The sequence below is a fragment of the Dipodomys spectabilis genome, unplaced genomic scaffold (assembly GCF_019054845.1).
Source record: "Dipodomys spectabilis isolate Male_0828 unplaced genomic scaffold, ASM1905484v1 ptg000097l, whole genome shotgun sequence".
Lineage (NCBI taxonomy): Eukaryota > Metazoa > Chordata > Mammalia > Rodentia > Heteromyidae > Dipodomys > Dipodomys spectabilis.
Window position 1 is genome coordinate 4,815,697 of NW_024870774.1, and position 15,949 is coordinate 4,831,645.

At 38.6% G+C, this 15,949-nt stretch overlaps 1 pseudogene and 2 gene segments (V, D, J or C); 1 reads left to right on the top strand and 2 right to left on the bottom strand.

Moving 5' to 3' along the window:
• Nucleotides 1–3,302: 3,302 nt before the first annotated feature.
• On the bottom strand, nt 3,303–3,924 carry LOC122113428. The segment is given in 2 exon segments: nt 3,303–3,733; nt 3,853–3,924. Coding segments are annotated over 2 exon segments (477 nt in total).
• A 4,789-nt stretch (nt 3,925–8,713) lies between these two features.
• LOC122113429 lies at nt 8,714–10,495 on the top strand (annotated as a pseudogene).
• A 4,003-nt stretch (nt 10,496–14,498) lies between these two features.
• LOC122113444 lies at nt 14,499–15,615 on the bottom strand. The segment is given in 2 exon segments: nt 14,499–15,339; nt 15,496–15,615. Coding segments are annotated over 2 exon segments (480 nt in total).
• Nucleotides 15,616–15,949: the final 334 nt, after the last annotated feature.

Below are 15,949 nucleotides of genomic sequence, written 5' to 3' on the forward strand. Positions count from 1 at the left end.
CCACTTTTTGCTTTCCATGAAATTCATCCTTGTTAGGGAAACAGGGCCTCTCCCTGTGTCATTTTTGCCACCTTATGGTTGTGAAAGGGGCTCATGGTGTAATTGTACTGAGAGTGCAATTCTCTACCTCCAGGATGGTCAGGGACTCAGGCCACTACTCCAGTTTGACCACTCACTCCTATTCAGAAAATTCTGTAATGTGAGAGTTAAGACTTCAGTTGTCCAGCTGGGAAGGTGGCTCAGTGGTAGAGTGCTTGCCTTGCATGCAAGAGGCACTGGGTTTGATACCTCAGCACCACATAAGCAAAAAAGAAAAAAACTGGAAGTGGCGCTGTGGCTCAAGTGGTAGAGCGCTAGCCTTGAGCTGAAGAGCTGAGGGACAGTGTCCAGGTCCAGAGTTCAGTCCCCACGACCAGACCAAAAAAAAAAAAAAAAGGCTTCAGTTGTTCAATTATCTTAATGTTTTCTAATTAGCATCCCTTCTTTACAGTCCATAATGAATCTCTAGTTAGGTAGATAATGTGCCTATTTTTTTTGCCTCCTCCCACCACAAGATATTCACCTTTATCCCAGAATCTAAGAAATACTTCTGTGGGCATTTTCATCCAACCTGGTGACCTCTTTTCATTAAGTTATCACAAAAACAAAGCCAAGAAGCCACTAATGAGGAACTCAAGTATTTCTCCATTCTGATTCTGCAGAGAGGTCTGCCTTGAAAGCTGATTTGACAATTCAACATCTTCTCTTTTCTGTTAGGTCAAACAGAAGGATTTGAAAAGAGTATGGTCAGTCAGAGACCAGACTCAGTACATACTAGCCCAGAAACAGTGGAGACAGAGACATCTTGGGGCCAGAGCTAGGGTTTCTCATTAAGCTTTTGGATGATTTTCCTCTCCTCTCCTCACAGTGGCATATAGAATATAAGCCCATAGGGTCTATATAAAGACAGCAGATTGGTAATTAAGACATATATTTGAGGACCACAGTTTGAAATCTGGCTCTATCTGACATCAGATATATAAATTAAGCTTTAGCTTTCTGATAGGAAAGTAGGTTTTTAACATCTTGCAATTTTTGAAAAATTGAAACAAGTCACTTAAAAGGTCTGTGGAAGAGGTTAGAATGAATTTAAATCTTCAAGTAAAGTAGCTCATGTGTATAAAATTATATTTTCTATTGGCTACTGAATCTTTACAAGGTGGATTGTGCAAAAAACTTACATAGTAAATTTTATGAGTGAATAGCTGGTGATTTTGCTCAGGTAGTGACAATAGTACTTTAATAACTCATTAGTCCTACAGTTATTTTTCAAGTGTGTGTTGGTCAGATGTGGTGACATGTGCTCAGGGTCAACAAAGCCCTGATTTGGAGAACTTATTGAATGAGAGGAAATGAGAAGTACTGGAGCTTGGATGCCGGGAAGGAGTAAAATACTCATGCTTATGAAATATTTTTTATTACCACTATTTTCTCAGTGACATGGACAATCAGTAAATCTGAAAAGTATAGACATATGGGGACTTAGTGTAAGACAAGATGAAATATACAGTGAGGTTGAAAGGGAATGTAAAGATATAGAGTATTCAAAATCAAAAGAGAGCTGTATAATTTAGTTTTAAAGGACAAAGTAGGCATTCAGAAAAAAATTACTAAAGCTGAAGATGATGAGATTTTATGTGCCCACTGGGATATGCTACTGTATCCAGGTATTTGTAAATTTATTCCCCATGTCACTTTGAGGTTTCTTTCTTTCTTTTTTTGGGGGGAGGGTCTGGTTGTGGGGCCTGAACTCTGGCCTGGGTGCTGTCCCTCAGCGCTTTAGCTCAAGGCTAGCACTCTACCACTTGAGCCACTGCGCCACTTCTGGCTTTTTTTCTTTTTGCTTATGTGGTGCTGAGGAATCGAACCCAGGGCCTAATGCATGCAAGGCAAGTGCTCTACCACTGAGCCACCTTCCCAGCCCTGAGGTTTCTTTTTAGAAGATTAATACTTAAGCCAGTATGTTTCAAGCAAAATACTTTGTCCCCTATATTATGCATGGAACTCATCCAATCTGTGTGGGTTTTAAGAGACAAAGGAGGAAGTTTTGCCCCCATATGGATGCAAACTTGAAACTTGAACTGAAAAGCCACTCTTCCATGAGTGTGGAGCATAGTAGCCCACTGAAAAAGTTAGACTTACAAGTTGCACAATCGCATTAAAGAATCATCACAATAAATGTAGATGTTGGGTGAAGCAATGAAAAAATTCATAGCAATATGAATACAGAGTGGGTCCCCAGGTACAGATACAGAAGACACAATTCTGCAGTCATCACCTTTGCCTTACACTTCAGAGGCTCATGGCCTTTCCAGTTCTTACTCTCTAAATTTTTAACTTTAAAAATTTTCTCATGCCGAAGTTTGAATTTAGGGGCTTTTATGTGATAGGTTCTACTCTCCCAGCCATTTTATACTTGATTTTTCTTTAGATGTCATTCTCTTTTCCCTGGAGTTAAGCTCAGACTACAATATTGAGTAGTACCTACCCATCATGCAGAGCTGAGGTGACAGGTCTGTATCACCACACATTGCTTGAGATAGACTGTCATTAAAATTTATTCTGGCTGATCTTGAAACTCACTCTGGAATGATAGGTATTTGCCACCATTTCTGACCCTTTACTATCATTCACATAAGGTTTGTGGTATTAAGGATGAAACGTGTGCTTAACCTTCCACTGGTTAAGTTAACTACCTTGTTTATGCTTTGTAAGAAGGCCAGCTGATATGGGGAACTGGCCAGGGACACTCATCACTTTGACTTTAATTATTTCTGCAATTATACTTTTACTTTTTGTCTTTCTTTTGAGCATTGGCATTTTGTCTTTCTGATTTACTAACCAAGCAACCTTTCTTCTAAATGATGAAAGTCCTTTTTTCTCCATGAGAAGGTTTTCTTTCTCCTTATTCCTTCTCTTCCTGTCCCTTCTTTTTCTAAGAAGAATTCCTAGTAGGGAAAGAGCTGTGGCCTTTCTGTGACCTCTCCTTCCATGCACTGTTATTGGGTTATCATGCAGATTCCACTTTCTTTGTTACATGTGGCCCCTTAAAAAGCAATAGGATGGAGCAATGTGGACCAAGGTGACCTGGAACAAGATATGGAGCTGGTCTTTGCAGGAATAACTACAGAGACCATTTCAATTTTACCTGGCTCACATTGGTATTACTAGACCACCATAAGAACCTGTTTCAGATTCAGTAATGAACAGCTGAGCATGGTGATGTTCACTTCTTGTTCACCTGCTCTAACATTTGAATGATTTTACATCAGCAGAGAAGTTGAGGGGTGTATGCATCGGACTGTGCTGAAACCACACAGATGCCAGAGAAGAAGTTCAGCAGCCAGACCCTTGCTGTCACTCAGTTTGTGCTCAGCTTCCCCTGTGGTTTCTGCCACTGTGTCACTCAGAGCACAGTAGTACACAGCTGAGTCTGACTCTTGGACTGCAGCTTTCTTCAAGTGGAAGGAGGTGTTTTCTGTATTGTACATGGCTTCAAATCCGTTGTAGCGTCCCTTGTCATTGGCCTTGGAGACCCTAAAGAGGAGCTGGGGACCTTCTCCAGGATACTGGACATACCAGAAGAGAGAAGGGTACCCTGTGGCTGAATAAGTGCAGTCTATGGTCATGGAAGCCCCTTCTGACACAGTCACGTGGCCTTCTTTCTGGGTCACAGAGTCTCCACAAGTCCTTCCTGGAGGAAAAAGAGAATGGTGGCACTTTGGGAATAAAGCTTTCAAGTATATTTATGGTTAAATATCTTGCTGAATTTATAGAAGAAAGTATCCAAGTTTTAAAATTGATTTTACTTACCAAACATTAAGATTATCACAGTCACTAAGCCTGGAGAAGTTCTCATCTTTAAACTCTTCACAGGAAGAAATGTTGAAGTGATGTAGAATGGATGAGTCTAAACCTTTAGCTCAGACAGGAAATGAGTTTGTATTAGGGAGCTGCTCCCTCTGGTGGACAGGGACTGAACTGGGATGAAAGTTTTCCTGGTTTTCTCCCAAAGTCAGAAGTATGTCCTCCTCCTGACCTCATTTATGAGTAAGTCTTAAGTCAGTCTTCAAGTGTTCTCTATCAATCTATGGGAGAGCAATGATATTTTTAGGTCTTTAGTTGATAGTAATGTACATTAGAAGACCAACCCAGTTGTGTGTGTGTGTGCGTGTGTGTGCGTGTGTGTGTGTGTGTGTGTGTGTGTGTGTGTGTGTGGCTGAGAAGACATCCATTGCCTCAAACATTTTAACACAAGACTAAATATTTTCATGTGTTAATTGTGAGCCACTGAACTAACCATTGTAATATCATAGAAGTGTTTTTCACTGAAATCATATTAAGTGACAAGAGGACAAATTAATATTGAGTGATTCTCAGTTTTCAGTACTGTTTTCCTACACAGAGAAGAGCAACTGACTTCCCAGGTACCCAATGCATATTTGTTAAGTGAAACAAAAAGTTGAATGGGTGGTCTTTGGCTGAGGCATCACTATTGAAAGATGATATTTCCTCTGTTTTAAAATTGTTTCAAATCATAAGGATTAAAAAAATCTATTCTATCACTTTTCTGAAGAAAATGTATACTATCAAAACAATAACTCAGGTATTCCTGAATATCTAAGCATTGAAAAGTGAAAATGTGTGACAAAGTGTGGAAAAAAGGCTGTAATTTAAGCTGCTGAATCTCTATAGAATGGTCTGACATCAGTGTCTTCTTTCACAGTTTCATTGACTCCAAATTGTGAGTACTGCAATGGAAGTTGAGCCTGAAGTATTCTTGTAATGTGGATGGAAGCTAACTGTAGACTGTTTCCTGGGGTTCACTTCCCATAGATTCAGATAAAGAAATTTATGACTTTACAGGTAGACTGTGAATAAATTCTTAGACAAAGACTTAAGTAAAAATCTCAGGCCTAGATAGCATAGGATTCACATATCCCTTTCCCTCTCCTCTACCTTCTAAATCACAGTGCCCCGACATGACACAGAACTATACTACAGAGAAAATGGGGGAAGTCAGTCCCAGATTTTTCTGGGAGAATGTAGAGTAGGTTGGGATGGTGCTTACTTATAAAAAGAAGCACAGTTTCGATTTTACAGAGTTAATAATGGTATTCTGAAGAGGTTTGTAAAATTGGTCACGTACTCAATACTACCGAACAGTGCACTTTAACATGATTAGGGGATAAAGTTAATGCCATGATCTTTCCCCACAATTTAAAATGAGCTAAATGAAATGCAGTAGAAGTTTTCTTTTGATATTTTTACTCTCAGCTGTCCTATTGCAAATACTGAGGAACTTAAAATGAAAGTCAGGCATCAACCAACCACTGCAATTCCTTTTTCAGGAATTGGAGGGAGAACTGTAGAGAATGAAGACTGAATTAAAGAGTGCTCATAGAGTAAAACAGGCTGCTGGTAAAATGGTCCACATGCTGACATATTTCTTGTAAAAGAAATGAAAGACTAATAGTATACAATCTGTTCCATCACCATGTCTCCTTCAGACTAAATATTTATTGGTTATTTTATGGGTAGGATGGTATGTTTCAGACAAACTTGTCATATAGGAATTATGCTCTTTTATACTGTGGGTTGCAGCAATGTCATTAAATCTCATGAGTTTTCCATTCACTGTAGGCACTCTACATTTTTTGAATAGATGAATATACATACAAATACATTTTTTTTAAAAACCAAGCTTCCTAGGTATTTTGTTTTTGTGGGGCTTTTACGAATGGGGTTGCTTTCCTGATTTCAGCCACGCTTTTTTCATTGTTGGCATATAGAAAAGCCACTGATTTTTGAGGGCTAATTTTTTTGGGGGTCCAATTGTGGGGCTTGAACCCTGGGCCTGGGCGCTGTCACTCAGTTCTTCAGCTCAAGGCTAGCGCTCTACCACTTGAGCCACAGCGCCACTTCCAGCTTATTTCTTTTTGCTTATGTGATGCTGAGGAATCGAACCCAGGGCCTCATGCATGCAAGGCAAGTGCTCTACCACTGAGCCACCTTCCCAGCCCCTCAAGGGCTAATTTTATACCCTGCTACTTTGCTAAAATTTTGAATCAGCTTGAGGACCTTGGGAGTGGAGTCCGTGGGATTTTTGAAGTACAAGATCATGTCATCTGCAAAGAGGGAGAGTTTTACTTCTTCTTTCCCTATTTGGATCCCTATTATGTTTGCATCTTGTCTTATTGCTGTAGCTAGGCATTCTAATACTAGATTGAAGAGAAGTGGAGAAAGTGGACATCCTTGTCTAGTTCCTGAGTTAATGCAATGGCTTTAGTTTTTCACCATTAAGTATAAGGCTGGCTGTAGGTTTGTCATATACAACCTTTATTGTATTGTGGAATGTTCCATGGATTCCTAATTTTTCCAGAACCTTCATCCTAAAGGGGTGTTGGATCTTGTCAAATGCTTTTTCTGCATCTATTAACCATGTGGTTCTTATCCTTTCTCTTGTTGATGTGATGAATTATATTAATTGATATGCATATATTGAACCAGCTTTGCATCCCTGAACTGAACCCTGTTTAATCATGGTGTATGATTTTTTGGATGAATTGTTGAAGTCGATTGGCCAACATTTTGTTGAGAAGTTTTGCAGCAATGTTCATAAAATACCTAGGAATTAACTTAACCAAAGAAGTGAAGGACCTCTATGATGAAAACTTTAAAAACCTGAAAAAGGAAATCAAAACAAAACTTAGAAAGTGACAAAACCTCCCATGCTCCTGGATTGGAAGGATCAACACTTACCAAGGCTATCTACAAATTCAATGTGATACCTAGCAATATTCCAAGGAAATAGAAGAGGCAATCCAAAAATTCTTATGGAACAATAAAAGACCCGAATAGCAAAAATGATCCTTAACAGAAAGAACATTCCTGGAGGAATATCAATACCAAATTTCAAACTCTACCACAAAGCCATAGTAATCTAAACAGCCTGGTACTGACACAAGAACAGACCTCAGAACCAATGGAACAGAATTGAAAACCCAGAAATGAACCTAAAGACCTATAGCCATCTAATCTTTGATAAGGGAGCTAAAAAAATAGAATGGAAGCAAGACTGCCTGTTCAGTAAATGGTGCTGGCAAAATTGGTTAATCACTTGTAGAAAACTAAAGCTAGATCCTTATATATCATCCTGTACCAGAATCAACTCCAAATGGGCCAAAGACCTTGGAGTCAAAGCAGACACTCTGAAAGCATTACAAGATAGGTCTCCTTGGCACAGGCCAAAATTTTCTTAATACAGACCCAGAAAAACAACAAATCAAAGAAAGGTTGGAGAAATAGGATTTCATGAAGCTGCAGAGCTTCTGCATGGCAAAGGATATAGTTAGCAAGATCAATAGAAATCCCACAGATTGAGAGAAGGTCTTCACTAGCCATACAACGGACAAGGGTCTTATATCTAAAATATACCTGGAACTCAAAAAAATTAAATTCCCAAAAACAAATCCTCGAAAAAACAACTGCCCAATAAATAAGTGGGATAAAGACTTAAAGAGAAACTTCTCTGAAGAGGAAAGAGATGGCCAATAGACACATGCAGAAATGCTCACTCTCCCTAGCCATAAAAAACATGCCAATCAAAACAACATTGAGATACCACCTCACCCCAGTTAGAATGGCTATAACCAAGAACTCTAATAACAACAGATGCTGGAGGGGATGTGGACAGAAGGGAACACTGCTGCATTGTTGATGGGAATGTAAACTTGTGCAACCACTTTGAAAAGTAGTATGGAGGTTCCTCAAAAGACTCCACATAGAGCTCCCCTATGACCCAGCAATTCCACCTTTGAGCATTTATGTGAATGATCACAAACAGGAGCATACTAAAGATACCAGCACATCTATGTTTATTGCAGTATTATTTACCATAGCTAAGATATGGAACCAACCCAGATGCCCCTCAGTAGATGAATGATTAAGAAAATGTGGTATATATACATGATGGAATTCTGTGCCTCCATCAGAATGACATTGCCCATTTGTTAGGAAATGGAAAGACTTTGAAAAAATTATATTAAGTGAAGTAAGCCAGGCCCAAAGAAACATAACTAGTGTATGTCTGAGACAAGCAGAAAAGGTCAGATAAGTTGATAGTAGGTGAAATGAACCCAAGATAAATATTCAAATGTTTTTTCTTTCATGTGATTTTTTCTAACATATTTATAAGATTATTTCTTTTTTGCTTTGTATATCCCTCCCCCACCGAATAACACCTGTTTTTACTGTATTTGATGTTGGTATAATTTGTGGAGGGGAAGGGAAAAAATTGTTTAACTAGGGGTACAGGTGGACCCATTGCGACAATGAGATGTACAAGTCATTATGTCCAAAAACAAACTTTACAACTTTGGCTGGGATGGTGGGGGGTGGGTGGGAGCAGGGGAAATGGGAAAGGATGGGAAGGGGAACCAAAGGAGAAGGCAACAATGCTTGATAAGAAATGTACTCGTTATTTTGCCCATGTAATTGTAACCCATTTGGGCGGTATTTTCACAATAAATAATAATAAAAAAATAAAAAATCAGGCTTCAGGGGCTCACTCGCCTAACGTCCTGAGGTCAGGCTGGCGGCTCGGGGCGTAGGGCCGGTGCCTGCGGCCATGGGAAATCAAGTTATCAGAATTGACTCCAGAAGAGAAAACCTGGCCGACCAGTAACAATGGAAGAAATTGGGAAAGTCTCCAAAAAGCGGTCATCCTCCATAACACCAGGCTCAGCTGGCATCTCAGGTTAAAAAAAAAAAAAAAAACTCCTTCATGAAGAAGAACAATCTTAAGCAACATCATGGATTCAGAAGCTCATGAAAAGAGGTCACCAATTTTAACATCTTCAAAACAAGAACTATCACCTCACATTACAAATGTTGGTGAAATGAAGCATTACTTCTGTAGCTGTTGTGCAGCTTTCAACAACGGTCACATTTCCCATTCAGAAGCTCCTGTTTAGGCAGCAGCTGTATGGACTCAAAACCCTGGATGCGGTACTTCTGTTGAGAAAGGATGGATTTCGAAACTTGTATTGTGGAATCCTTCCCCCATTAATGCAGAAAACAACGACACTGGCCCTTATGTTTGGTCTGTATGAGGATTTATCTTGCATTCTAGTGCTCCCGAGTTTGCAACTCGTAGTGTGGCTGCAAGTGCTTGCAGGGACCACTCCATTGGAAAGAGTTCAGACATTACTTTAAGACCACAAACATCATGACAAATTCACAAACACATATCAGGCTTTCTGGGCACTGAAATGCCATGGGATTGGAGAGTATTATCAAGGTTTGGTACCTGTTCTGTTCCATAACAGTTGCAGCAATGTCCTTTTTTTGGCCTTTCGGGTCCCATTAAGGATCATCTCCCTACTGCAACAACTCGCAGTGCTCATTTAGTCAGTGGCTTCCTCTGTGAGGGATACTTTATTTACACATAAATAAGGAGTCCATTTCCATCTGGAGAAATCCACAGGGGAACTGAGCTCTTTGGCGCTAGAGGTAGTAAGGAGTCTGAATTTGTACTCAAGCATGAGGCAGGTCATATAGTATACCTGTTTGTGTCTTTGTTTGTTGTTCATGCTGGGCAAAACATTTATGTCTCAATCTAGGTGCCCAGCCCTTTTGCTTTGGTATGTTTCTGAGACAGACTCTCACTAATTTTTTTTTGAACTGATGATCACTCTGGCTTTATTTCCTGAGCACCTGAGATTTACATAATTCTGTTAAAATAAAAAATACAATGACATATTGAAAACCCATTCTTATTTAAAACACTAGATATAATATATCATTTATTCAGTATTAGCAGTGGATCAATTGAAAATTCAAGACTTCTTGCAAAGTTTTGCTCACTTTTTGGTCACAGTTCTGAATTTCTTTCAAGATTAATCTGAAGGCCAAGTAGCACATTGTTTATTATGGGTATTCTTCCCTTTCAATCCTCTGTTGAAAAGTCTGTGTTTAGCTTCAAAGATTCATGGATTTAAAAAAAATTAGTCATAATTCTAGATGTGACCTATGAACCTAGAGATGTATTTTCTCAGAGGAAACATTTTCCCTCAAATACAACATTTGTGCCACAGACCTAGCCACTTTCTACCTGAAAAAGTGATTCTTTGCTTTGGTCCCTATAGCAGGTGGATGTCAGGCAATCCCCGAGTTCTGTAGTGTGCCTCTCTCCAGAACTCTTGTGTTTTGCTAACACGCTAGCCCCTCATCTGTGAAGCTGAGATAAGAAGAATGAAAGACTTCTTTGTCTTCTATAATTCCAGTAAGCAGTAACTTGCTCTTTCATTTTTCTGGTTCTGTGAGTTCTGGAGAACAAGGAATGCCATATCCCCACTGCAGGGCTCCTTGTACCAGAAGAGACCATGTCTCTAACACTGGTGTCATAGGTGCAGTGCAGGAGTACATCCTCTTTCCCCTGAACCCACACTGCTAGTTGCATCTGAGCTACCTTCTGGATAAACTGGATCATGATGGACAAGATAGAATCAGAAAGTGTAAGGGAGCATGTCACCAGTAGCTCACTCCTGTAATCCTAGTCACTCAAGAGGCTGAGATCTGAGGATTGTGCTTCTAAACCAGCCCAGGCAGATAAATCCATGAGAACTTAAATAAGCTAGAACTAGAGGTGTGGCTCAAGTGATAGTGTGCCAGCCTTGGGAAAAATAGCCAAGGGAGAGAGTAAGGCTCTGAGTTAAAGCCCAGTAGCCCGTGCATGCACGTGTACACGCACACACACACACACACAAACAAATACCACACACACACACATACACATACTCATCAATGAATAGAAAAGCAAAGGAAAGGGAAAACAGAAAAGAGAAAAGAAAATTTAGTGTTAAGTGGTGTAGATCAAAGAAACCCCACTTTTACCTCCTGTTGCCCCCTTTCCCAGGTCCCCATAAGATATTCCTATTCCGAGTGCTCAGGTCACACAGGATACGCATTTGCAATGGCCCACCCCTACCAGCCACATTGAAACCATGGAGCGTCTGGAGACCTGCATGTGTGTTCTTCCTTTGATGTGAAATGTATGCTACCTCTACTTCTGAGCTCTGAGCTCTGAGGGGCCCTCCCAGGGTGAAGGAGTTTGTGAGTTGTGTGTTGCTGCTGCAGGAGAATGTGAAACATAGAATAACTGGTGTACGACTTGTATATCATGTCTAACCTTTCTGTGCTGGCTGAGACTTTCACCCAATCCTACTTTTTAGAATTTTTTTCATTATCTTTAAATAGTTGTACTAATTCAACCTGCCAGTTTATGGATATAATGCATCTTGATCAATGCCACCCTTCCATAATGCCGCCCATCTCTTCCAACTCTACCCATCCCTCAAGTTACATAGTTCCGTTTTCACATATGAGCATTATGTCAACATTTGCCTACCTTTCTTCCACCATTGTCTGCTCCACCTTCCTTTGACATCATCCCCTCACTTTGGACAACACAAGGTCTAGCTTTCTCATGTTCATTTTAATACATACTAACTTAATTGTTTGAAGGGAATATCATTGCAATCTTTCCTTGCATACACCACTTTAGTTATTTATGTGTATATACATATGGCCCTGTATATGTTTAAGTATATATTATTAATTTAAATATTAATTTTACATGTGAGATGAAACAAGAATCTTTTGTTTCTGTGAACCTGAGTTATTTCACTTAACGTATTTTTTCCAGGTTTATCCATTCTCATGCAAATGATGTAAGCATTAACACACTCAATCTTGTAACCATTAATCTAAGGTGAAAATAATCTAAAGCATATCAAAAGGAAATTAATTTGATATCATAATCTCAGTCCTTACATCTGTGATATGACTGGAAGGGGGTAATAGTAACAATACCTGTTGGTATTTGTTACTAAGGACCAACCTAAGATACAATAAATGGATGTTCTAACACCTATACTGCTTCTTAAAGTAGAAATCAATCACTTTATCAACACAGGACAGAGTTGGATTTCAGCCTACCTATGGACACAATAATATTCCTCATTTCTATTTTTAAACTTTACTTAAATATAGACCTTGGAGTAGACTTTGCTTACGTCAGTGGTATTTTACTCTACAAAGTCACTACTATGCAACAAAGTGAAAATTTTGTTCCATTTTTTTATTCAATGCTATTGTTTGAAAATTCCCAATAAGTAGACAGTCTCAACTAGAATAGATAATGCAAATTTTGATCAATAAAATCAGCCTGGTAAATGTTATAAAAATCTATTGATGAAAATTTAAGCTAGAGCTGGGGCAACTAAAATTATACAGAACATAATTCAAACTGAATGTATAAAATAGTATCAACCAGTTGCCATGATTTTGTAGAACAAAGAAGAGTGTTTGAATATATGCTGTGTATTAGAATTCAATAGTCACAAACAGAAATACACAAAACATTTGTTTTTTTAAAAATACTTTAAAAATTGGGATCGTTGAGAATATAAGATAATTATACTTTCTGTTTTTCTTTGATGGAACTCTGCCTAATTTATTATGTTCTCAATTTAGAAATAAAAACCAAAGACATGTCAAAATGTGAGGCAAAAGGAGAACTCTCTCTGTATCAGATTCTTTTCTACCAAATCCCTGACAGTTACAGACAAACATAATTCAGCTAAGGGTCCTGAGATCTGAAGAGTGTCATTGATTATCAGAGCTTAGTGCAATCACACATATGGTTAGAGAGAGATTGACAAGAAAAGAAGAGATTCCAGTGCAACCAAGGAGGCAGAGTCAGGAATGATGGAGTCACAGGCTGAGAAATGGTAGCAACCATCAAATTCTGTTCTGCTGCCAGATGCAGTCTGATGACATCTTGATTCAGACCCAGGAACACAAATTTCAACCTCACACTTTCAGAACTGTGGGGGGAAATACATGTTGTTATTCTTATATATTCCTATCCTTTTAAGCTATCAAATTTGTTACAAAAGTAAAATGAGGAAACATACCACTATGGCCAGATCTAACGCTTAAATGTGTATGGATCTGAGATGCAGACTCTGTATTCTGGGTATTGACTTTGCCTGAATACTCTGGGTACATAATTATGGTTTGTTTTCTTATATTTGATCCATTGTCATCTTAATAAGATACATCAAGTAAGCCAAATGAATACCACATCATTTCTCTTTTATAACCAAGAAATAAAGCAATAAAGTATAAGCCCCTGTTGTCTCCCCACCCTATACTGATTTCTAGGGAGAATTAGACGAACCAAGAGCCGACTTGCTTCTGTGGACCAGGAGCTAATTGTGTAGTGAGGGAAAATGAGAAAAGCCAGATGATGGCTGGGCTACAATATAGAACTTTGTTGTGGAAAACTAATATATTTGATTAACATTGCCTATTAGAGCAAATCAATTGGCTGATAAGTAGCATCCACAACTCAGCTACAAGAGATCATTCTCACCTACCTAGTCTCCAATTACTTTCATCCTTACATAAATATGGGAGCTCTTGATCTTTTGCTACCCTTGTCTAGAGTTTGGATAATTAGAGAATCAAACATTTACATAGTGTATTTATTTCTGCTGATTTGCTGACAAAAGTATAAATATGTTTTTTAAAGACATTTAAGATAAAATATGTAATTCAGTCAAAAGTTAAGATTAAGCAAAAATTAGTGGTGAACTGTTAACTATTAGTCCACCTTCCTTTTGTAACCCACTACTATGAGATGATTAATGTAGATGATAAATGCTCACATAAAACTCTTCAAATACTAGAGAAATTTAAGGTGGCAATAAAAATTGTATCCAAGGAGTAAATTTAATTTTCTTGAAACAATGGACCTTTATTGAGAAATACGAATGAAAGATGAATTTAACTAAATTTTATTGTGAATTATTTGCTGTCTACAACATGACATTATTAGGTGAACATAAGTTGCATACTACAAATGTCTATCATTTTACTTAGTTACATTTTTGAGCACTTGAGAAGGTTAAATGCAAGAAAATACTAATTTGAGAAAAATGTAATAGTGTATAATTTTATTAACTACAGTACTTATATTGTACATTAGACTTGTACACTTATTAATCATCATATCAGTTTCTTTGTATCCTTTGACTAAGTGTTCCCAACAAATAGTCTGAGTAAAGAATTACCAATTTTATCTTTTGATATTTTATTTAGTTAACAGTATATAATAGTTAATCATGAAACTTTCAAAAGACTTAAACACCATGCACAATAGAGAGGCAATATTTATATTGAAGTCATTCATATGGAGAAATTTGATATCATAAATTCATAAAGCACTGAGTTAAGAAACCATCATGCTGAATGCCATTGGCTCATGCCTGCAATCCTAACTACTCAAAGGTTACAATCTGAGGACTATGGTTGGAAGCCAGCCCAGGCAGGAGAGTCTATAAGACTCTTATTTCCAATTGCCCACAAGAGCCCATGAGATTCTTTTCAGTTACTCATCAAAAGCTGGAATTGAGCTTTGGCTTAAGTGCTAGAGCACTAGCTTTGAACACAAAAGCTCAAGGGCAGGGTCCAAGCCCTGAGTTCAAGTCTACATACTGGCACAAGACAAAAAGAAAAGAACCCACCATTAGTTGCTTCTAACAAGTTGTTAAGTGCAGCTTAACAAATGCTGAATCTGAGGATGAGCCTGGATTTGGCATGCCCAGAGAGGTTGGGAAATGAGACCTTGTGTTCCATCCCTAAACCTAGCTCTACCGATTTTTCTTTCACCTCAAAGCATGTATCCTTCCTATAAATAATACTAAATAAACTAGAAAAAATTGTCTCTTACAAATAATCCACCTATAAGAGGTTCTCAACAGCCATGTCCCCTAAACATAATATTTATTCTTAATATTTATTCTTAGTATCTCTGTGTTAGCTGCCACTTGCAAACAATAGGCAAATGCTGGGCTGGAAGGGCTATGGCAAGGAAAGATGTGGGCTGCAATCCTAGAGGCAGGTTTGAGGACGGGCTGCAGGTGCCTGGGGAGCAATGTGTACTTGCTGCACAGTAGTAGACAGCTGAGTCCCCAGGCTGAGTGTCTTTGATGAGCAGGGAAAGGTGTTTGTCATTCTTCTTCAATAAGACCAGGAGTTTTCCATTTTCATTTCTGTCCCGATTTGAACGGATGTCTATAATAAGCTGGGGACCCTGTCCTGGTTCTTTCTTGTACCAAGGGAAGTATGAGAAGGCACTGTCTGTGTAAGTACAGTTGATGACACATCCATCTCCCTCCTGCACACTCAGGACAGAAGGACTCTGCTCCACCTTCTCTCCTTGGCTCAGCACTATATAGAGAGAAAGACAGAAAGGAGACAGTTAGGTCAGTACTCTTCAGAATGGTCTTTTCCTACAGTAACTATAGACAGTTTGGATAAACTGATCTTCTCCTGGATATCTAAAGAAATCCACTAATATATGGTTTCCCTTAATCCTCAACTCACAGTGCAGCTGCAGCCACAGGAGCAGGAATAAATCATTAATCAATCTCTTCATTTTTCTTCCCAAGTAGGATCAGTTGAAGACTTAAGATCTCCTATCTGGATGTCACTTCTGTCCCTTTCTCTCTTTCAGTTGTAGTATTTCCTGAGATGTCTACATAGCCAATAAGAAAAAGATTTGCTTTTGCCTTTGGCCTATTCATTTAGAATCCACTAAAATGAACATATTGGATATCTGCTGAGTTTCACTGCCACCTTGTGGTCACACCCCTAACTACTGAACTCTGGTTAAAAGTTCACTTAACTGTGTGAACTACAAAGCACAAAACCGCAATAAGTTAAATAAAATGTGTCTTGATTAAACAGTAAATATACAGTAAGTATGTAGAGATCAAGGTTGACATTTTGTCACAATTAAGTCACTTTTTGGTAATATAAAGTTTGAACTCAAGGCCTC